We start from the raw sequence: 23,364 nt of genomic DNA, 5'->3' as shown, positions 1-23,364 counted from the left end.
GTAGGCCTGCGTGCGGCCCTTCATTTCATTCAGGAGGAACCACGCCATGCATAGTCAAGTCTTCTGTGATTACAAGGCAGCCCTACAGAGTGTACTCTCAGCACTGCGCCATGGATCACATGAGCAGCTCATCGCAGAGATCAGAGAAGTCCACCATCGCATAGTTGACGAAGGACACGATAGAATATACCAGTGGTTGCCTAGTCACTGTGGTATACTAGGCAATGATCGACAGACGAAGCTGCCCGATCTGCCCATGACGGCGTCAACTGCGTTGCCATTCCTCTTTCGAGAGCGGACGCAGCGAAAGAACTTTCCGTAGTTGCACATGGAATTCATCCGATTTCCCAAGTGCACGCCTTCATACCCTGCACCCTAATTTACAGCTCCGTATTCCGCCCAAGCTTCCGCGACGTGACTGCACCTTTCTAGTCCATCTATGGCTTCGAGTAGCATTTTCAAATGCGTACTCCCTTCTTATAGGAATGACCAATAGCCCACTTTGTGACTTCTGCTCGGGCAATAAAACAATCGCGCAGCTTCTTTGTAAGTTCTCCCGTTTCAACCCGCAAATAGCAGTCCTCTCAGCCACCCTAGACAAACTGGATCTGGATCTGGAACTGGAACAGATTTTGTGGAAGGGTTATGCCAGTCTTCCTTGCTTTTTTCGGTTAATAATATCTACGCACCTGAATGTCCTATGAGGTTACATGAAATTTTCTGCGAAAGAGACAGAGCCTAACAGATACCCATGCTTAAAAACAACAGAAATGCGTATGATGCTTCTACAAAACGCTTCAGAAAACATATCGAATAAAACAGAATGACTGAAAACTGGATCTTTTGAGACTGGCCTACCCGAACATCAGCGCCATTTGCTATGAAGGCACTGCTGCGGTATTTAAATGGCGCTGGACTTTCTGACAGATGGTGACTTCACTGTGTGACGTAGCATTGTACTGTGACACTGCATAACACTAGGAACGCCTTTGCGGGCTGCGTGACAGTGCACACAGAAACAGTTCGTGTTTACGTAAGCAGTTTTTTATGCTTCTCTCTCTCACCGATCGCATCCCCTTGCCCTTCCCGCTGTACAGGGTAGCCAAGCGAAGATAATCTCTGGTTAACCTCCCCGTCTTTCCTTTGCCTTTCTCTCTCTCTCTCTTGTAATAGAGAAACTAGTGAGACGCGTGCACAAGAAGTACGAGCGCACGATATATGACAAAAAGAAAACAAGAGAGGCTATAAGTGTTGCGCTCATCCTGCCAGATCTACCAGAAAAGTGAGATGATATTAAATTGAAATCCAGCCCGCTTATTCATTTTCGTACGCACCTGCATGTCTTATTGGCTTCCTGCTCGTTCAGAAATACGTACAAGCTCGCCCAGAAGCTATTGTGTTATATTACGGTTTAACCCAAGAGCGCCTGTGATCACTTCGAATTGCAAGATTTCAGAGTGCTTTATAATATTTAAAATATACATCCCTCAGAAATCTAATCGAGTGTTTTTTGAGGAGCGTGAGAGAAACATTATTTAACATATTGATGGACACGGAACTTGCGTTCCTACCTAAGCTTGTAGTAAACCAATATACACATTTTGAAATATTCCAAGCGTCACTGAGAAGTGTTTTATCCTTTACCGATGTTTTGAAGCATTGTTCACTGATAAGTTTATATGGTCCGAATATTTCGAACTGGGCTAGATCACTGCGTATGTTACATTGACAAATGTGGTCGATGCAATGGATAAGAGGCATCAATCTCTTTAGCTGCATATAAATTATGAGAGAGCGTCTAAAGTGAACTTCGACGACACAGTCTCTGGATTCAGTATAAAGATATCAAGTAGTTCAGGATGCTAAATGTGTGATTTGCAGTGCCTTTCTTGAGAAAACCAGTTTGGCACTTTTCTATCAATATTAAAGAGTTCTTTATAGAGTGTTGCGAATAAAATAAGGCTCCGATGGTTTGAGGGCCTTTTTGAATTTACCTGGAGCATATAAAAAGTGTGAATTGCAGCTTCTTCCATGACCCCATTGACACGTGTACTTGTATATTTTGTTCGGGCGACCGCTATTCACCGTCTAACAAATGCAATCGCTCAGCGCGGGACGCGGCCGCGTGTATCGAAAGTTTCTCGAATGTTATAGATTGTTCCCATGACCCTCTGTTGTCACCCAAGCTTGTGTTATCTGATTGCATGTGCGAGGAGAATTGTGCAGAACTTTCTGAAACACACGCGGGCACCAGAGATTACTCTGGAACCTTGGATTGCTGACGTGTAAAAGCTGACGCGCTTTACCAGCTGATCAGATTTTCGACGATCGCCGACTGTGTTCGCCGCTGTCGCCGTTCTTTCAGTGTAGCCTGTTTTTGAGGGCACAAGTTCCCCCAATAAAACGCTAGTTTTATCACTCCCAGTCTTGCTGCTTTCTTCAGCGTCACTACTACGTGACAATGTCTATACAACAGCGCCCCCTCTCCTTCCCCCTCCATGGGCGATACAGGAAACAAGTAAATTGACGCGGTGATCGCGCCATATAGCCAGAAATTGCAGATTGGAGGTGTATTATGTCTTTGGAAGCTTCATGACGCTCGTCTGCTGATTCGTCGACCCCTCCTCAAACAGCATCTGGAGGAACGCGTCGCCGATGGAACGTTCCTGCCCCTTATTCGCAATCAAGGCTTGCCTCGTCGCGCTTGAGCACAGCTACTCCAGTGAAGGGCTGGTTGTGTGAACGTGTGCGAACGTTTGAACCGATAATGATGTGTGGGCAGTCTATCCTGTACCTTTTGCGGTCGCTGCGAGACACCACAGCACCTGATATTGTAGAGCGCCGCTTACACTGCATAGCGCACGTCACGAGTCAAGAACTATCAGCTCCATGACCTGCGGTGTACTTCACTCGACGAATGTTTGTACCCCGGTGCTTGTGCGTCTCGAAGCAATCAGGCGCATCAATGTCCTTCTACTTTTTTAAAAGTTAGAGCTGTGAGAAGCGTGATAGTAAAGTAAAAAAAATAAGATATTGCCAATTTTAAGAATCTTATGGGTATGGTGGTCCAATGAAATCAGGGCTCGAATGCTATGAGCGAACACGTATTGCATTCTTAGAAAAAAGCAGAGTGTTTTTTGTGTTAAGTTGCTAGGACTCAGAAAGTCGGTTTCTTTCTCCGCTAAAGGCTACGTTGGCTGTATAAATGTTTACACAAAGAAATGTACCGTTAAGAAATGAAAACATGGACTCGTGACTTATGACTAGTACTGAGACCTGTTTTCAGTGGCCGTGGACGTTGGGTGATTGATTGTCACAGGCAGAGCACCCACCTAGTTATGTTCAACTTCTCCTTTCTTAAAGAGAACAGATTTTGTGGAAGGGTTATGCCAGTCTTCCTTGCTTTTGTCGGTTAATAATATCTACGCACCTCAATGTCCTATGAGGTTACATGAAATTTTCTGCTAAATGGACAGAGCCTAACAGATACCCATGCTTAAAAACAACAGAAATGCGCATGATGCTTCTACAAAACGCTTCGGAAAACATATCGAATAAAACAGACTGACTACACCCAATCTGCCTTTTAGGAACCACTGAGTCATGATGTCGTCATATTCGCATTTCATAATGCCGCGTGTTATATGAGCTGCGAAATGCACCTTGCTCGTATATTTTTCAACTTCAGCTGCCATTTGACATATTCTCATTGTTACGTAAGTTATCAAGCCACACAGCCATGTTTCATAGCACTGACAATGTGCAAAAAGTGGAATTTAGAGCGTCACCGCTGCTATTCGTTTTCATGTTTCATTTTATTGAGGTAGCAGGTATGTGGACACTCCACGCGTATTTCTGCCGTCGGCGTCGCCATGAGCTTCCGTATGAAGTCCAAGGGCGATAAAGTCGCCTACGCACGCCGTAGGCTGCATGTGCGAGTGAGCGAAAACGTGCGACGGTAAGCCAGCGATCGCAGCTCATCCTCGCACTCCGCACCGTCTTCCGTCGGGTGCAAAGATCCGGCTAAGGCTACGGAGGGGGCGTGTTCTGCAACGTCGGCTAGTGCGGCCGCGCGCGTCCAGCCGGGTCGCTGTACCTTAACAGACATCTGTGATGGTACAGAGTCCACGCTGCACTGTGTTTTTGGCGACTTAGTTCGCGTTGGTGCAGACGGCAGCACGAAGGTCAATTCGCACGCTGCTTCTGCCGCGTTTCCTCATTTGAGCGTTTTAACAGCAAGATTCCGACTTCATTGAATGAGATGAGTTCATGTTTGCTTCTGCGCGCTTGGCACACCATGTTTGTTAATTTAATAAGCATGCTATGTTTGCAAGTTTATATGGCCCATAAAGTAACTATCCTTACTTCATATAGCTGTTCAATAATTTGCTATCGCAATCGACGCTTCGGATTTCGGGCGAAACTGCAACATTTTTTTTCGGCTGAACGTTGCTTTTGTTGCCTAATTCGAGCTACACTTCTGACGCCTTGGGACTATGCCAGATTCGTGTCCAAAGCTTATCTACTTATAATAATTTTCATTATTATTATAAGTAGATAAGCTTTCGAAACAAAGCTGGCATAGTTCCTTCACTCTTCCCCCCGTGCAGGGTAGCCAACCGGGACTGCCTCTGTTTAATCTCCCTGCCTTTCTATACATCCTTTACTATCTCTCTTGATTATTTGTGTGCAACCTTTTCTGAAACCTCATTTGACAGCACCGGGGCCAAAGGGGTTAATGTAATGTGTATAAGAGAACCACGGATCTGTTCAAAAGCACTAAAGCCCGGGGATGTGGTTATACTTGTGGGAGCTTCGTAAAACAATACCGCTGTCCACAGTGACACTGAAAGCAAACATGCAAACATGGCTAATGCTCTACTCATAAACGTAGATGTTTGGTGTAAGTGATCTGTTGTTCATTGTCGACCCACCGTTGTCGTAAAGTCACCATGTTGGTGTCGTTGGGTAAGGGTGATGCACCATTTAAGTGATTGTAGCACACTTTAACAAATTTGGCGGAGTTTAAGAAGCCGCTGGTGCCTAATGACTATCCGAATAAGTGAGTTTAGAGGCTTAACATGCCATGATATTTTGTATGCTTGCGAATAAAATGGCGCTCTACATCGTATAACATATTCGACGGCTGTCGCATATATTTTTCTCTACCTAGTACGCACCCATTTACGTAAGTTTACGCATATATCGCGCCGCAACCTTGGTGATGCAGTTGTTCGGCACGGCCTGCATTGTTCATTGTGTTCTCTCCATATTCCTCATCTATTGGCGCCTTAAATTCCAGACAACATATACGCTGCTGGCCCCCGCTATTCGCGATATGTATAGAAGTGAATTTCTTTAGTACTTCGCTGCATTCGCAGAGACTTTGTAAAAATACATTTTGTAACTCACAAAGATATGCTTCTCCAGTTGTTGCGTGGAGTGTGAGAGCGTCGTGACGTCTGTACGTTACTCTAGCTCCCTCTGTATATTGCAGGTACCTGAAAAATTTCCGCGCTGGGAATCAGTTTGGCCATACAAAAGAGTAAGTTTTCGTCATGATGGTAAAAGTGTTACCGGTTTCATTGTGCTAGAGCATTGCTACCAATGACTTCTTTTTAACAATGTGAGAATTTTCGGTATGAGAAACGTTGGCAAATTATGTGGTTTGATATGGCTGTTGTGCTAAACTTCCAGACCCCGACTATGGAAAATGTGAGGCTACGTGTCGACTTTGAATGTGAATTTCCGTGTATGAACCATTTCATACCATTTCCCATACGCGTGTCTCGGGATCACCACCGCGTTTCTCGCTGCATTGAAACACTTATTTACTCCACTTAGTGTTGGTGCGATATATGTCAGGCATTTATATCCTTTACTGCATACTTAATCAGTGATGACGTAATCAAGGTCGCTTGCGGTGTTGGAGTTAAAGTGCAGCTTTCTCCACTTGATATGCTAACCCCGTCTGGAAATTAACCAGAATCAACGTTTGATGCAATAAAATTCGTGTAACGATATATGTCACAAAGGATTAAATTGGCACCCTAATGGACTATAGTTCCTCAGCCTCCCCTTTCTAAGTACTTAAGCTCCACTTGAAGAGGGTCGATATGTCACTGGTGCGCTCTAAACATGGCGCAGCGGTATAAATGCCATCCTACATGCCATTGTGCCTTTGTTTTTGGCAATAGAGCCAAAGTTGTCTTCATAAAGCGAACAGCCTTCTTTCACTCTTTCGGCCGTTTTCATCGTCTGCGCTCGAACTTTCACCACCGATACAAATAGCCGATGCAAAGGGCGCGTGCCGTCATGCAACCGAATTAAAAAAAATTATTCAACCTTAGGCACTCGAAAAACAGGGGCATCTATCAGCACGCGTGCATAGAATCACTAAACTATAAGTTATTGTGCATGCAATTATTGCGCCGATGCAACGCGAATACTTACGCGCGAAAACACTTTTCGACAGAATTCCATTCATAGATGACGTCCGGGCCGCACACGCCTACAAAGTCGTTGCTTAGGCAAACAGAAGGTGGGTTGTCACTGTGGCTGTAGGGGAACTTTGACTCGAGAGACGATTAGGTACGCGAAATTTTTTAGCCCCTCAATGCGAGAAAACCTAAGTGTGAGGGAAACCCACACAACGAGAGGTATGGCAGATTAGAAGCAAATGAAAGGAAAAATGAAAGTAAAAAGCCCAAAAGGAGATACAATGAAAAAGTCAACTAAACTCGCGTTCACCCAGATAAAACAGTTGTTTTTGGCGACCCCATACCAACCCCCCTCCCCCCTCCCCCAGTTTCGGCAGTTTAGGACATATTTGATTGTCGAGATTGCTGTTCAATGCTGTCGAATTAACATAAAATATAGCTAGCGCCGCTGTTGTGAAGGAGACTCGCCAACCAATCTCGTCGCCGCGATAGGCCCGCGATGGAAATTCCATACTTTCTGAAGACCAGATACCAGAAGACTGCGGCCAGATCAGATTGGCACACTTCAATAGGCTTTCTACTTTCCGCGCCTGTTTTGCCGATAGGTTAACATGAACTGCGACCATAGCAGTTTCAGCCCCTTTAGGAATTGAACCGTCATCTTTGCGCCGCCTTCTTTGAAAGCACCGGAGCTGTCCGCAATATTATGGGTATAAATTCCAACATCCGATATGCGAATTGCATAATCATGTTTCTTCCCCTTTGCGCGGCGTCATTAAAAGGGATAGCGACAGCAAATTAGCATATAACTATACGAAGTAAGAACAGTAGTTCTGTAGGCCGCATAAACGTGTAAACATTCGCTTACTAACTGAATTTACAATCATGTAATGTGCAAGCGCGACTGATCGAGGACGTAGACACACCGCCAACCTTCTTTAACTAAACGAAAGAGTAGTATGTCACGCGCGTACATGTAAAAATTAACACACCTCTCCGTATGAGCGCGGAAACCCGCTCTAAAAATGCTGGAGTGACGAATCACGGCAGCCGGAGCGATCGAATTGACCTTAATGCATCTCACACTTCAACGCGAACGAAACGTCGAAAGCACACCGCATACGAAGCGTCCGGCACTACGCGCGATCTGCAAAATCGCAGATCGCTTTGAAGAGCACTTTGGCCACGTCGCAGATCGCTTTCAAGACAGGCGCCCGGACGGCCGCGCCTAAGGAGCAGCCGCCAGAGAAGAACGCCCTCCGTGTCTTGCCTCGCCCCCGGGCCTCAAAAGGTACACAAGAGGGTGCGCTTCCGGCCCGCATACCTCACTCGCACACGCGAGATCCGGCTTACCCTCGCACGCGGCTCACCCTCGCACGCTTTCACTGGCGCATATAGCATAGGGCGCGCGACGACAATTTTATCGCCCCTGGACTTTATACGAAACCTCACGGCGACGGCGACCACATAAATGCGCCTGGAAGTTCATATAATTGCTATAGCAATAATGACACCTTGAAGGTATCCTTCGCTGTGACGTCATCCAGCCTCACCTCAGCTTGAGCCTTCCCTGCAGTGACGTTCAATATAAAGAAGGCTCTCTTTACTTTTGTGCTATGTATCGCCGTTTCAATGGTATCACCCTCAAGAATGTCCACTCGTTTTTCCAGTCTGCGGACACTCTTGGCATAGTACTAAAGGAAACGTTATTTCTTTCGTTACCATAAGGATCAGGCTACTGACAGGTCCTAATGACTGAATCTTGTCTCCCAAATACCACTTCGCCAATCCAGGATGTTTCAATTGATGCAGCGTCATGCACATGCGACGTTGTAATGCTCCTGGTATGTTCGAGAGAATATTGAACATGTTACATGTTCATGAACATATCTTGCTACACAACATCAAAAAGAGCCACTTCACTGCAGGCAATCTATCGTAGACCACGTAATATGATATCATCGCATTCCTCCTCATCCCTTCAAACTTCGTGTCATCACCGAGTTGCGTATGCCAACGATACCAGCTTCGATATAACGGAGTGGATGATCATGATTGTATTTATGGCATCTCCTTTGAACGGGGTGTGGTCAAACAGTCAAATTGTGTGCTTGACCTAATCAGGTTTTATTAAATCTATCGGTATGTAGCATTTTGCCTATCTGACATAGATGTTAACTTTGGTATTTAAAGCTTCTGTCAATATTCTGCACCTTTAGCCACACTTGTACTGACTCCCGTTTTATGAATAACTTCACTGCTTTACATCCACCAATACTCTAATCGTCTCTTATCTATCTCGGCTGCCGACCACTTAATATTTCCAAGTACTTTGAATCACAACGATTCTTGGAGGTGGGCAACCCCTACGGGTATCACGCGGTACCTGTAGGTACCGCCACAGGTACTGATATCTTGGCATTACGTTAAGATGTGCCGTGTTTTTATTTATTGTGCTAATTATTACGTTAAGATGTGCCGTGTTTTTATTATTGTGCGTTAAGATGTGCCGTGTATTATTTTTGCCGAGCACACATGCCCCCTTCTGTGGCAACTATTTGTTCCGGTATGTTCTTGGCCTCAGGCAGCCAGCTCCGTCCACAAACAGCAAGGAACTACCCCTTGCATTACCATACGATACTTTACTCCTGATATCTCATCCATTTCATTTGTACATCTTCATGGTATTTTTTGTTTCCCTTCTTTGCATCTAATTCGGCGTCTCTGTTTCTCTCATATTCTTTTCTGACTATTGGTTGTCTACTTACACCTTTCAATTACTCTGTACTTCATCGCCAATTTTCCTGACGTCTTCCATTCCGTGTCTACGCTTATGACGTACAGATATTTGTTCACATTCGCTGGCCATTCTTTTCAAGCATATTTTTTAGTCTTTCTTTAAAACTATTCTTGTCCTGCGCTTCCACTCACTGGTATTTAGTCAGGCGCAGTACAAGAATCTGTGCTTACGCCCGCCTTTTATTTCCTACCTGCATTAATGACTTTGCTTACAGTATGCTTTAACATGCACTTTTTCACAAACAGCTCTATGTTCCGACAAAATGTTGCTGCTTACGATACTAAAGGACTTCAACGTGACTTTAATAATGCAGTTGATTCATGAGGGAAATGCCTAATAAAGGTAAACAAGAGCAAATGTAAAGTTTTTCCTGTATCTAGAACTCTTCTTCTCGTAGCACTTCGGTCCATCTTGCAATATCGCCTAAATTTTCTCGTGTCCTGCTGTAAATATATTGGTTTGCACATCAGATTTCATATGACTTCGAAAAGTTATGTAGAATACAATTCTATGAAGTATATATGAGATGCTAGTTACGGTAAATTTCTTATTTATTACTTCACTTGAACTAGTCGAAAACACACAGCATGTATACGTTCCATGAAAGTTGGCCTAACACTTCTCTACTAGCTCACCGTCAGAAGTCGTCCGTCTTCCGTCGTTTCATAATATTTCCCACAAGCCAACAAAATCTAACAAAAGGACAACGTAGGGGAAATTACTTGTGCTTAATAAATGAGGTAAACACACCATAAATTCGTGGAAATGAAAGTGGAAGAAAGAACAACTTGCCGCAGGTGGGGAACGATCCCACCTTCGGCAAGTTCTTTTTTCATCAACTTTCACTTTTATTATATTTATCGTTTCTTCATTTCTTTTAATAAACAGAAGTAATTTCCCCTATGTTGTCCTGTACATTGTGGGATTTCACGTGCCAAAACCACGATATTATTATGAAGCACGCCATAGTAGGGGGCTCCCGATTACTTCTGACCACGTCGGAATCTTTAGCGTGCAGCCTATCACGGTAGCCCCACTGGCGTTTTTGCATTTCGCCACCACCGAAATGCGGCCGCCGTGGCCGCGATTTGATTCCACGACCTCATTAGTAACGTCATAGCCACTAAGCTACCACAGCGGGTAATTCTGCGGATGCGGCGTTTAATAATTTGAGAGAAGTGCAGGCGCATGTACAAAAAGCAAAAACATTTAATTTCGACGTTTTGGTCGATGTACAGCCTTCATCAAGAGTGCAATTGCAAGTACCCAAACTAAATTTATAGATTATCTCTGTAAGAAAGAACTATCTTAAGAAAGCGAAGAAATAAACGAAGCACTTCATGCAAGTAAATCACTGGCCACTAACATAGGTTCCAAATGCGCCAACACATTCATGGGCATACTTGAATCGGCGATTCTTGGGAGCTGGATGCCAAAAGCAATATTTTACAAAAAAGTCTATAGACCACGTATTCCTGAGCTGGTCGTGCGTCGAGAAAGACTTATTGAATTTCATTTCTCAGTTCAGTGCAGTCAATCCAACCATCTCATTCTCCCATAAATACTTGGCTTCCGCAATCACATTTCTGGATGTTCGTGTAAGTGTGCACAGCAACAAGCATGTCATATCACTTTACAGAAAACCAACCGATAAATACCAATATTTACATTTAGTAGCCGTACAAAGCATAGCAGCCATGCGAAATAGAAATCCCGTACAACCAAGCTCTTCGTTTCAAATGGATATACACTAAGAAAGTGGACTTTGCATCGAACTGCTAGCAACTCTAGCAACTTACTACGCCAGCACTATCCTCCCTCTGTTATGAACAAAAGCAGAAACCCTTGATCGTTATGGGCTTATCAACAGCAAACCAGTTCCCACTGATACAGAGCCGTATCCGTATCCGCCGGAAACTTCATACATCCCCTTACAGAGCTAGAAAATGCGCCAAATTGTTCCTGAGCCTCCGCAGGTGGTATACAGGCAAACCACCAACCTCAGAGATTTTGTCACGTCCTCCTAAATTAACTCAGCTAATTTAAAAGGCTGCGCACCATGCGGAAAACTTCGATTCACACCATGCCTCATAATGGGTACCGCTAATGTGGCCAATTGCACCGTTTCTTCATTTTCATCTAAAATCTAAGAGGATTACAACTTTAACTGTAACTGCAACGCCTGTAACGTTGTTGATTTCCTCGAATGCACCATTTGTCGAGCACAACGCATCGGTCAAACGGAGATGTACTCTTTCAGGCTACACTGTCATAACGCGAAATCAGATGTAAAATCGACATCACAGCTCCCCCTCTCCAATCATGTGAAAACACTAGGCCTCCCCTTAGAAAAAATTAGGGCCACAATTTCAAAATAAGAATTCTCCACTCACTACGACAGAGAAGCTTGCGAGTAATTTTAAATACACTAGTTCAGCACAATTTCTAGTGGATATAATGAAAGCACAGATAGGCTAACGTGCATGGCCAACAAGGAAAAGAGGTGTTGCCGAGGTTCCTGATATGTTTCGTACAACAGTGAATATTTTCCTGTCTGGGTTTTCCATTTACCAACTGTTATATACGGTACATAATTCATAAAATATTTAAGAAGCAGTGTGTTTATTTGTACCCAATTTATTCGAGATCTTTTTAGCCCTTCTCTTATGATCAGGTTTATTACCTAACTTCGACGCATACTTCTTTATTTCATGACGCGCAAGCGTAACTCGCCAGCTAGGCAATGGGCGGCGTCTCTCTGAATCCCCAAAACAAGGGAACAAGGAAGGCACCTGGAGTTGACGAAAAGCGCGCGCCGGGTAAAGTACGGAGGAGCGTGAGTGCGCTAGTGGTCCCTTTATATGCTGCGCTATCGTGAGCGGCAAAGTAACGCCACCTAGATGATAACGTTGAGCGAAGTGAGGACAGAGAAACGAGGGGAAGCGTCGCGGAGCCCCAAGATACACAGAGGTACGCCGGGTTGACCGCCACTGGCAGTTGTTACAGGTTTTGTATGCGATGCAGGCGTATCGGGTTTATCTCATGATATACCCGCCCTACGCTAGTGTGCCAGTCAAAGCGTGGGACAGTGAGCCGACAATGGCGACTCCATCTCGCGTGCGCAGGACGGAAGCCCGCTGCATTCCGTCGCGCGCATGGAACCGGTGGAGGGAGGCCGTGATGTACCTCGGCCTCGCGATGTCGTGCAGGCTTTATCTTGAAAGTGATCTGCTTTGGGGGCTCAGTCAAGGTGGGCCGATGCCGCGTGCGTTTGCATACACTGTTTCCTCACCGCTCAGTTTGCGTTGAAGCGATACACAGCACGCGAAGGTCACTTCGCTCGCTACTGCTGCCACGATACTTCACACGAGCGTTTTTGATAGCATGGTCATCGAGTGTGAAGTGTTTATGCTTGAAGGTGCACCCTGACACCGTGCTAATAAATTTAGTTAGTAAGCAAATGTTTACAAGGGTGCGCTCTACTGCTGTGGCTGCTGCATATGGCGTGGCCGGACGAGCCCTGCTTTGAACACTACCTGCGATGCGGACAGCGTAGGCGTTTAGGCGCACCCAGGAGCGATAACAACGTGTGTTCTATAGCACCCAATCAATAGCGCGTCACCGTCGGGAAGTGGAACGTCACTGTAACTTTTTTTCCTTTTTTTTCGTACACGCATGGACATTACATAAAATAAAAAGGCACCAGCCTGTGCGGCACAAGCAGCTCAGTCACAGCACAAGCTGGTGAAGCAGCTCCATGAGAGCTCCATTTTCGGCACCACCCACTACGGTCTTCGCATTGTTTTCAAGAGAGGGATCTGAACGGTCCGGCCTGTGTCACGGCGAGCTGCAGCTTGTGCGGCTATCTGCACAGCGGTCTGCTGAGCCCGATGTTGCCTTGTGGTAGCTCTACGATTAACTTCTTCAGCAGTAGTTTGTACCTTATGAGGAGGCGCCGTAACTTGTAACGAGGAGTAAACACACGTATCCAGACTACGTGGGGCACATGTCACATCTCTTCAACTGTGGCACGATACGATATTATTGGTGACGATAATGGTAGAGGATGATGGTACCCCTTCGAAACAGGGTGGTGACAAATGGTCACGCAGCTTGCTTGAGTTAACCAGGCCGAGCTACATTCAGCTTGCAACTCATATATGCAGCTGCTACATTTCGGGAGACCAGGTGGAAGATAACGTGACTACGTTGAAAAGTTTGCCCGTAGCGACGCCCTATATGAGGCTAATTGTGTTGATGATGATGGTATTCCTTTTTAATAGGGACAGTGACCAACAGTCTCCTAGCCTGATTGTTTTAATCATGTATGCTTTAGATATTTTTGATTCTAGCATTTTGTACATCTTAATCTTCTTTTTCTTCCTCAAACTGGTGCGTTTGCAGGTAGTTGTACCTTATACAACTATCTATGGAACTGCTGCATGGCCTGCCTCCTGGTGTAATAATACGTCATTGGAATACGAAGTGTGCACGTAACGACGTTACATGGCGCGCTTCTAACATCTAGCGACTAGTGGCACGTTAAGATGGTAATGGGGATGATGGTGGTGGTGATATATTGGCGTGCCCTTTGAGAGAAGGCGCTGAGAAAGATTCACCTAGCGTGCTTGATATAATGACATATGGCATACTCGTTTTCATTCAAGCAATATTTATACATCTCAAAAATCGTGTTTCTTTCCCTCAAGGCTTCTCTATACACCTAATATACCTACCTATCCAATACTACATGCCAAAAGAAAGGGTAGATGGGTTAGTTGGTTTTGCATTATAATAAAAAGTTAGAGCGCTAAAAACACAAAGGACATAGAAGAACGCGTGTGGGGTGTGTTTTTTTTCTTTTGCTACGTCCCTTGAGTTTTAGCGCTCCAAGTTTTTATTATAATTCCACATGGCGAGCCACCTGGTGTAATAATATGCAACTGCAACGCAAAGGGCGCACCTGTAGACGCTGCACGGCATGCATGTCACATTGCAAGAAAAGTGGCACAATGCTATGCTAATGATGATGATGATGATTTGCAGGTATCCTCTTCGAAACGCGGTGGTGGCATAGTCACTTAGCCAGCTTAATTTTTTCTGGCATTCTTGTATGCATCTTTTTAAACTTTTTATTCCTTAAACCGCCTCTAACCACCTTGTACCGGTACCCGTGCTGGATGGATGGATGGATGGATGGATGGATGGATGAATGGATGGATGGATGGATGGATGGATGGATGGATGGATGGATGTTATGAGCGTCCCCTTTGGAACAGGGCGGTGTGTTGCACCACCAAGCTCTTGCAATTATACCGCCTAATGTCCTGCCTAGGTTAAACAATAAAAAAAGAAAAGAAAACACTATGAACTACCACACCCAAATATTTCTGATCCCTTAGTGCGAACTGTGCTTTTGTACGTCGCCGTCTTTTGTCGTTAGCCTACTTTTCTTCCACCAATCCTCCAATCGCCTCGTATTAATGCCTATTGCGGACATGCTTACTTTACGACTGCTCCCGCTGAACCTAAGGGCCTAATGGAGGCCAGTGGTGCCTAAATCGACCGCTGGGCAGATATCTTCGCATTCTTATAAAACATGCTCCATAGTTTTCCTAGCTTTACCACAGCAGGCTCATGCTTCTTCTTCCTTCTTATATCTCGCTTTATAGGTGCGTGTTCTAAGGCATCCCGCTCTCGCTTCGAAAAGTAATGAGCAAGCGACGTCAACGATTGATAAACATCCACAAATTACGGTATGTTGCTTTTTAGCTCACCGAAGTTGGCAATACTTGGTTCTTTAACCACGAAAGTGACCTTTCTTATTATTTGTTTTGAACACATATACACAGTTAACAGGAAAGGGAAAGCGAGGAGCAGGCTGGCAACTGCCACCGGAAGGGGCACAACGCCTGCCTACTGTTCTGAAGGGAGGTGACAGCAACACAGAAACGGAAGATAGGAAGGAGGGGAGGAAAGAGGAAAAGAAGAGCAACAGGACAAATCTAAAGACTAAAGTAGAACACAGTACAGATCACACACAGTAGGGCCGGTCACTGAAGCTCACGCTACTACATAATGTTGAATGTTCACGCTACAGACGTGAACCTAAGTTAGTTAACTCTGGAAAGCTAAGTAGGGTGCGATGGGCCTGATCGGGATTAGACGCAGAACCACTGGGGTATAAACATTCTTCGAGTGTCGCACACCGCGGGCCAAGGAGATGATAGTTTTTTACTAGCGAAATGCGCTGAGCACTGAAAGCGGGACGCTCAAATATAAGGTGCTGAAGTGTCTCGCAGCAGCCACAAGACGTATACAATGGACTTGCCACACGTCCTTGTCTGTATAAACGTTCGTGCACGTTCACGCAACCAACCCTCAGCTTGACTAGTTGTGCTCTAGCGCGACGAGGCAAGCCTCGACCGCGAACACGGGGCGGGAACGATCCATTTGCGACGCGCTGGTCTGAATGCTGCTTGAGTAGGTGGCGACCAATCAGCAAACGAGCGTCATCAAGCTTGCACAAAATTTCTGGGCAGTCACAGTTGTTATGAGCGCAGGTTGAAGCGCGCCGATCAGCCTCTTCATTTCCCGCGATTCGTACGTGCGAAGGTATCCATTGAGCAACGAGGGATACCGCACGTGATGTAATTTTGCTCGCAGAGTCAGTAATGCTGCGGATAAGTGGATAATCAATCTCACTGCCTTGTAAGCTGCTAAGGGCAACACAAGAGTCCGTAAAGATAGCAACCTTTGATGTAGTTAACTCCTCTTGGACGTATTTCAGTGCAACATTAATCGCTGCTAGCTCCGCATTTGTTAACGAAGCTACACGAGGTATTTGAAAAATGCGCCGTACTTGAGTTGAAGGGCAGAAAAAAGCTGCAGAGGCGCCTTGACCGTCGCTGTGTACAAATTCATCTGTGAGTACTTGAAGATAATCTGGAAACTTTTCGATCATGTCAGACTGAGCCAATTGGAATGTTGCCGAAACAGGCATATCAGACCTTTTGTGCATGTCAGGGATTGTGAGGTAAATGGGGAATACGTGTTTCGTGATATCTTTTGGAGGCGGAGACGTATCTGAAGCAGCATGTTCAGAAATGGCTGCGATATTCATAAATAATGCCGCCAGTTTTCCCATGCGAGATAACGGGCGGTGAATGAGACGATCAAGGAGCGATTGACCATTCGATTCGCGGTGCAGACCATCAATATGATACAGAGCGCTCTGGTCTGCTTGCAGTCTCCGGGATAACTGATGCGCTTCAGTGACTAATGCAATAGACTAATCAACATTCACCCAGCAATTTCGCCAGATATTCGGCATGTCCCCTCCAAGCTCTGAAGACGCAAAACCGATGCTGGGAACGCGGGTACAAGAACCAGACGAGTCTGACACGTCCTAAATTGAGGGCGTCCTCGCTCCTTGCCGCCGCGCACAGAGTGACAGGGCGCAAGCTGAGCGCGTTTGCCACACACTAAAGGCCATCAACTCAGTCGCCTTCAATGCTCTAATCATTTAGAGCGCAGACCTCATAAGTGATACTATCCCAACATGCCAATATCTTGACGCGCTCAAGTAGATTCGCCTTCTGTGCTCCTCTTGTGACACTCGTTTCAACGGTGACGATGAGTTGTGAGCGCTGACGCGTACTCTCATGAGGGAAGAACTTCAGGACACCGTAGGACCTGCGGTTCTTGCAACCGTTCGTCCGGCTCCTTCTGGGCACCATGGCATCGTCAAGGACGAACTGGAATTCATGACAAGCGCCGAACTTGACAAATACACTAGAACATTTGGTGTGCACAGTTATGTGGACATTGACTCACGGCCTACCTCCACCGCTCATTCTCCACCTGCAGAGGCTTACTGCGACCTCCTGGCTTGAGTGGCAGCTAATATTCCTGCCCAGCAGTACTACTCTCCGTGGCGCTCGTCGCGGCCTGTTTCTTTCTGCTGCGGTATTCACAGTCATATTTCTCGCTACAACCTCCGGCGTGAGCAAGATCAAAGGCGAGGCTACGCTACCTTTGAGCGAGACAGGGCACCTAGGTTTCATTCATACTTTCGCGGACCATGTACAACCTCTCCTGGTCGTTGTCCCTGATCTTCCGAGGACTAGCTTTTAGCTTCCCGCTCGCCCCCGCGTCACTGACCTTGATGTTAGTGCCCGTCCTCATCGCCCTTGAGGGATGACTCCCATGCTGTGGACACCCGTTAAGGAAACTAGAGGCTGTAGTTTTTTGCAGCATCCGTACACTCGGTAGGGATGCTATCGAATAGGCGTCACTGATTCGTCGACAATTATTTGACGTTTGGCAATAGATTTCCGCCGGACTTTGGATGACATTGCAAAACATTCAGCGAACTCTCTTACGAGGGTCTCTATTTGCTCCTTCTGTGTGGGTGATAGACCTGGTTCGATGTCCATGGCTGCAAGAACAGAATCCACATCTCAGAATTTCGATGTTGAAATCTCTGGAATGCTCAAGTCTGTAACTTGGACGAGGTTATTAAGGCTGGCAATAATGGTTCCCGTCGCGACATGTTGCACCTCATTTCCAAAATTAAGGAGGAAAACGTTGGCACATCCACCACGCAGCTGAACAAGGCTCATTGCCATGCCGATCTCTTTTTGCAGTAGGAGACTTGTGTTGCTGTCTGCAATTCCTTCGTAGTCACTGAACGCGTCGCTTCTGACTGCGACGACTACGCTGGATCTCGGAGGAAGCATCACGTCGTCATCGGCAATGTAAAGGGCATCGAATTTTTCTGCAGTGTTGAATGCTGCGACAGCGTGCTTTGTTGAGAAGGAAACACATGATTCCCGCAAGTTGAATACAGCGCCATTATTTTGCAAGAAGTCCATGCCAATAATAAGGTATCTTGAGCACTCGGGAACGGCGATAAAGCTAGCGACGTACGTGAAGCCTCGTATTCCTATTCTAGCCGTGCGCTTGCCAGTGGGGTCGATGAGGTGTCCTCCTGTGGTGCGAACTTGTGGCCCTTTCCAAGGAGTCAGCACTTTCTTCAGTTTCTTGGCAAGCTCACTACTTATTACCGAGTAATCTGCCCCTGTATCCACTAACGTGTTCACTTCGTAACAGTCAACAAACACATGTAAATCGGAAGCAACGTCGCTCTTGCGGCACTGGTTTCCGAATCCCTCGTCGTCGCTCGGAGTCATCGATGGAGGTTCTTGTCTTTTCGCGTCCGCAGCGGCCTTACCTCCCGAGGCCACTGACTCTAGCTTTCCCGATGCGGGCTCTGTGAACGGCGTCTTGGGGAGCTTCAAGACGGGCGGGGGCTCGGTGACCGATGCCTCAACGTCTGACGTCGGTGCTGTTGATCGAGGTTAGTGTTGCTGGCAGGTGCATGGGGAGCTTTGACGAGTGGACAGGTACTCTTCGATTTCAAATGGACGATCACCATATCGGGGGGCGAGGTGCGTTCACCGGGAAACCACGAAGCCCTGCCTGGTGATAGTGGCACATTCTGTACAGGTGGCCAGCCTCACCACAGTGGCCGCAGAGGGGTATTCGGTCAGGAGTGCGCCATACATCAGCCGTCCTGAATCTTCTCTCGGGTGGCGGCAGCGTGGTTTCGAGGCATCGAGTTATTCAGAGAGGAAGTGGCGGCGACGTCAGCACGTCCAGGAGTTTGCCGCAGCACATCGGCATATGAGACGCTCGGTTCCCAGACCACCTGTCTGACCTCCTCACGGACCAGGTCCGCCAGCGAAGAGGGCGTTGTAGCGTTCTGGTCAAGCCGTAGTCTCTGGAGCTCTTCTCGCACTACAGATCGTACGATGTCTCGTGTGACCTCCACGCTCTTTCCGAAGACGGCTGGAACTGCGCCTACAGAGGTGATGTTCCTCTCCCGGTTGTACATCCTTGATCGCTGTTGCAACATGCTTTCCATTGTTGTCGCCTCTGAACGAAGCTCAGCGACGGTGCGCGGTGGACTCCGAACCAACCCTGCTAACAATTCCTGTTTTACGCCCCGCATTAGATGGCGTAGTTTCTTGTCCTCGCTCATGTTCGGATCAGCTCGCCGGAATAGGCGGGAAGTGCCTTCTACATACATGGCCACGCTTTCGCTGTTCCGCTGGTTGCTTGCTTGCAGGGCAGCTTCGGCCCTCTCCCTGCGGTCGGTACTCGGGTAAGTTGCCAGCAACTCCCGCCGGAAAGCTTCCCACGACGCAAATGTCGCTTCATGGTTTTCAAACCACGTTCGTGCGCTGTCCTCTAACGCGAAGTAAATGTTTCATAGCTTGCGCTCTCAGTTCCATCCAGTGAACTCAGACACGCGCTCAAAGCGTTCCAACCAGTCCTCTGCGTCTACAAATGTCTCGCCGTGGAAAGGCTCTGGCGACATTGGCGAGTTGACTACGATGTGAGTTGGCGTGGTTTGAGTTGTCATCTCGGTAGCGTTTCCGCTAGCAGATGCTGACGCTCCGATAGAGTCCGGCAAAGGGAAAAGCTCGGGGGGCTCACCCGTAGGCGACGACTGCTGCGTTGGTGAACAGGAGTCAATTCGATGGGTCCAAGTCGCCGTGAGTCCGGGCTCTTTTCTCTGACTCGAGAAGAGCTTGAAATCATACCCCGCACCTCCACCAGATTTGTAACGCACAGTTGAGTGACGGTGCTTTAGTCTCATTATCTTGGGCGAACTTGCGCCCGACAAACAGCTCAACGGGAGCCTCACTAGAACGTCCACATTTTTTTGGCAAGAGACCCACACCTCTTCTTCTTCCCTCGTGTCCCGCGCTGATGACACGTTGCTCCGATTGCTCGTGCCTTGCGAGCCCGTGTTGCCCGCTTCACTGACGCTATCTGTCGCAGGTAGCAGTAAAAAAACTCAACGGACGCAGGAGGTGGCTGGCGCGCGTAATTTGAAATCATCTTGTGTCAGTATATATATATATATATATATATATATATATATATGTATGTATTGGCACGGTGAAGAGAAGGGCGAAATTGAATTACACTAGAATTAAACGAAGTCTGGCAGTTGCCTGAACGCCATATACCTCTGTTGTAAATATACATTATTTTATACTCGTGGGCCTGCTTTCTTCCTGCAACATTTTGGTGGAGGGTGCGGGGTACAATCAAGGAACTTCGGAGCGGACGTCGTCTACGCTGGTTCGTTCCATGATGCTTGCCGCATGAATTCCGCAATATTCTGTATTAGGTGGCCTTTAGCACTGCCTTGAAAAATCAAATTTCCAGACAAGTATTTTTCATAAACTGTTGACTAGTTGCAAAGTGGCGGTGATCTAGAGAACGTTTAATAACACAGTAAATTATTTGCTGTTGGTTTTATTAATAAATGTTCGCGCAAGCCACCCCTGATCTTGGCCAAACATTTCAAAAGTGTCTTCTGATAGCTGCTCCACATGATCGCTGCGCTCGTTGTTATGGCAATATTGTTTCCTTTATTTTCGTGTTTTGTGATCGCTTTTTAAGATAATGGCTTTTTTTGCGTAGTTGCTCTAGATGTCGAGTATCTATTCTTTTTCGTACCACCTGCTGGCCATGTTGAACTGTCTTGGCCACTAGGACTAGTCAAGCCAGCCTTCTGGCGACATGTATCTGAATACCATAGGAATGCTTATGTTGTTTTGAAAAAGAAATGTTTGTAATAATATATTCCTTCATTTATTCATTTATTTATTGATTTTCCCCTATGATCTTACTAGCTTCATGGTAACCACGTGCACTACAGATGTTTTAAGCAATTTTGCAAATAAGCTTTCAGTCATTTGGACTCAAGCACTAGCAATACTTAACAAGATGATGACTGTGGTGCGCGACATGGCACGAGCCAATAGGTGAACTGCATTAGGAAATGTAAAGAGAAGCCATCGGAATGTAGCAAAAGAGGAAGGGAAGGAAAGCAATCAAATATTTTATCTTCAAACAAGAATATACAGCAGCAGCGACAAAAATTCTTTAAACAACTGCAGCACCTGAAGCAAAACTAGTGTACGCGTGCCAAATATTGAGGTACCGGTCACCGTCACTGCTTCTAAGTATGTTGAAAGTAGCATTCTTAAAAAAACGTGATAGATCTTGCACCTGCGTAGGTTCGGGAACATTACAAAATAGACATTTGCTCCAAGTTATGAGCCTTAAGTACGCACCTTGTCACCATCTCTAAACTACATCGTGTACTTCTAGATCAAAAGAAGGAAATATCCACTTCGTTCTTGAGCGCCGCGTTTAGGCACACATTCCTGCGGCGAGTGTGGGAGGCGGAGTAACTGAGTGAACAAGCATCGCGAAAGATGAAAGCCAACGCGGAGAGCAGCAGGGGCTCAACTATTTGAGGAGGAAAGCGGAGATGAGGGTGAAGCTGAACCATGAGGCGGAAAGCGGAGTAGGATTTTGGGAAAGCATGAGAAGAAAGCGTTATTGTGGCGACGGTGGCTAGGAGTTCGCGCCATAGTAGCATGCGCCCTAAGGTCCTTGAATAAAACTAAGCGGTAGCGACATGCTTTTATCTCGCCGCCACCGCCGCTGCTGCGAAGAGAAAGTCTGCGTCTCCCAATTGGTTGAGCGCCGTGACGTGGTATTTTTCGCACCATTTCTAAAATTTTTCTTCTTTTCCTCGTCTCGGCGCGCGCACCGCCACCACAGTTGGCCGTCGAGTTTCCGCGGCGAGGCTTTCGCAAGGAATTTCGTATGTTTTGGCTAAGTTTCGTGACTAAACGCTTCATTGAAGAACTCGGTTATTGCTTTGTTTCATGTCAGGAATTGATTTTAGAGTACTGGAGGTGCAAACGTGTACGAACAGACCTTTTAACGTGACAGCGTTAAGGAGCTCGTGTCGCAGACACGCCGGTGTCGTCGGCGTCGGTGGCGTTCGCCGTGAGCGATAAATCTCAGAAGGCACTTCATAAATAGAAAAACATCTTGCAAGATGGGTTGGTGGAAATCGAACCAGGGTCTCCGTTGTGTGAGACGGAAACCCTACCACTCAGCCGCATGTGTTTTTTTTTTCTTTATTTTACTCAGCCACAAGTTCGTTACTTCAAAACTGGACAAAATCGCCTCTAGTGAATGCGGTGTTCCCTTAGAAACGCGCCGTAGAAAGTTATACTGCGGTGTATATCGCTAATTATGGCCATGTAACTTACAGAAGTCGCAGTTTCACGAGTAGCGAAGTACGTTTCCGCTACATTTTTTCTGCGCTCTGCGCACACGCAGAGCCATCTTGCGGCAAAGACAGAAGACCCCCTCTTCGCAATGTACGGCGCTGCCCCGACACGCGGCGCGCCACTCGCCCCATGATCGCGTCCGCCTTCATGGCGTGTCGGGGCCCGGCTATCTGTGCCGATCGCGACGTTTGGCTGGCGTAGCGCGTTTGAGTAGGCGGTGCGAACGGGGTGCGATAACGCTATCGCGTTCCACTCTTGAAGGCGAAGCTTAAGCGTCCTCCAGAACCAGTTTCACTGCATAAAGAGATGCCAGCGTCATGACAAAACGACGAGAATAGCTGGATGCCCTGCGTTGATCGCACACGATTCTACATGACGCTTGCTTTATTCAGGCGAATATGTCACGCGCCTTGCGCTTCGTCGTCATCGTACTAAGTTGATTAAATTATGAAGCTGCACAACCGCGACACACGGCAGTCGATTGGGCACACCACACATATACGCACTTGAAGCACCACAAACGCTTCTGAGTTGTTCAATCGGCAGCTACACAGTCCTGCACACACCCGAGCGCATCGTATTTGGCGTGTACCGGCGAAACCTTCATCGCAGTTCTTTCACGCCGGGCAAGTGTCTTTAGAAAGCCAGATAAAGAATCTGATCAATGCAATAGAAATAACTCGTGACGCGGGCTAATCTGTACAAGCCGCGACAATGTTTTTGCCTACGAGTACAGTGTATGGCCAAAGACGACATAACACTCAAACAAAGGTCTGGCATGTATACAAAGATCGTGTGCACTACGTATACATTATTGACCAGACAAAGAATTCCGATTTTTGTGCTAGTACTCGACACTAAACGGAATTTGTCCAATAATCTAGCCTCGAAAGCCTTCTTCTAACTGGAAACAGGCAGCCAACCCGAACCCACGAAACAAGCACAAGAA

The 23,364-nt window shown here is 46.6% G+C and overlaps 1 protein-coding gene across 1 annotated transcript in view; it reads left to right on the top strand.

The window, feature by feature from the left end:
- Window positions 1-5,483: 5,483 nt before the first annotated feature.
- Window positions 5,484-23,364, top strand: part of LOC140216482 (uncharacterized) — a 104,518-nt gene continuing 86,637 nt past the window's right edge. The window contains exon 1 of the mRNA XM_072286805.1: window positions 5,484-5,545. Coding sequence (XP_072142906.1) covers window position 5,545 — 1 coding nt within the window. The 5' untranslated portion in view covers window positions 5,484-5,544. The remainder of the gene's footprint in view (window positions 5,546-23,364) is intronic.

Source organism: Dermacentor andersoni, chromosome 3 (assembly GCF_023375885.2).
Source record: "Dermacentor andersoni chromosome 3, qqDerAnde1_hic_scaffold, whole genome shotgun sequence".
NCBI classification, from domain to species: Eukaryota; Metazoa; Arthropoda; class Arachnida; order Ixodida; family Ixodidae; genus Dermacentor; species Dermacentor andersoni.
The sequence above is the reverse complement of the archived record's forward strand: the minus strand, read 5'-3'. Positions and strand labels throughout refer to the sequence as shown.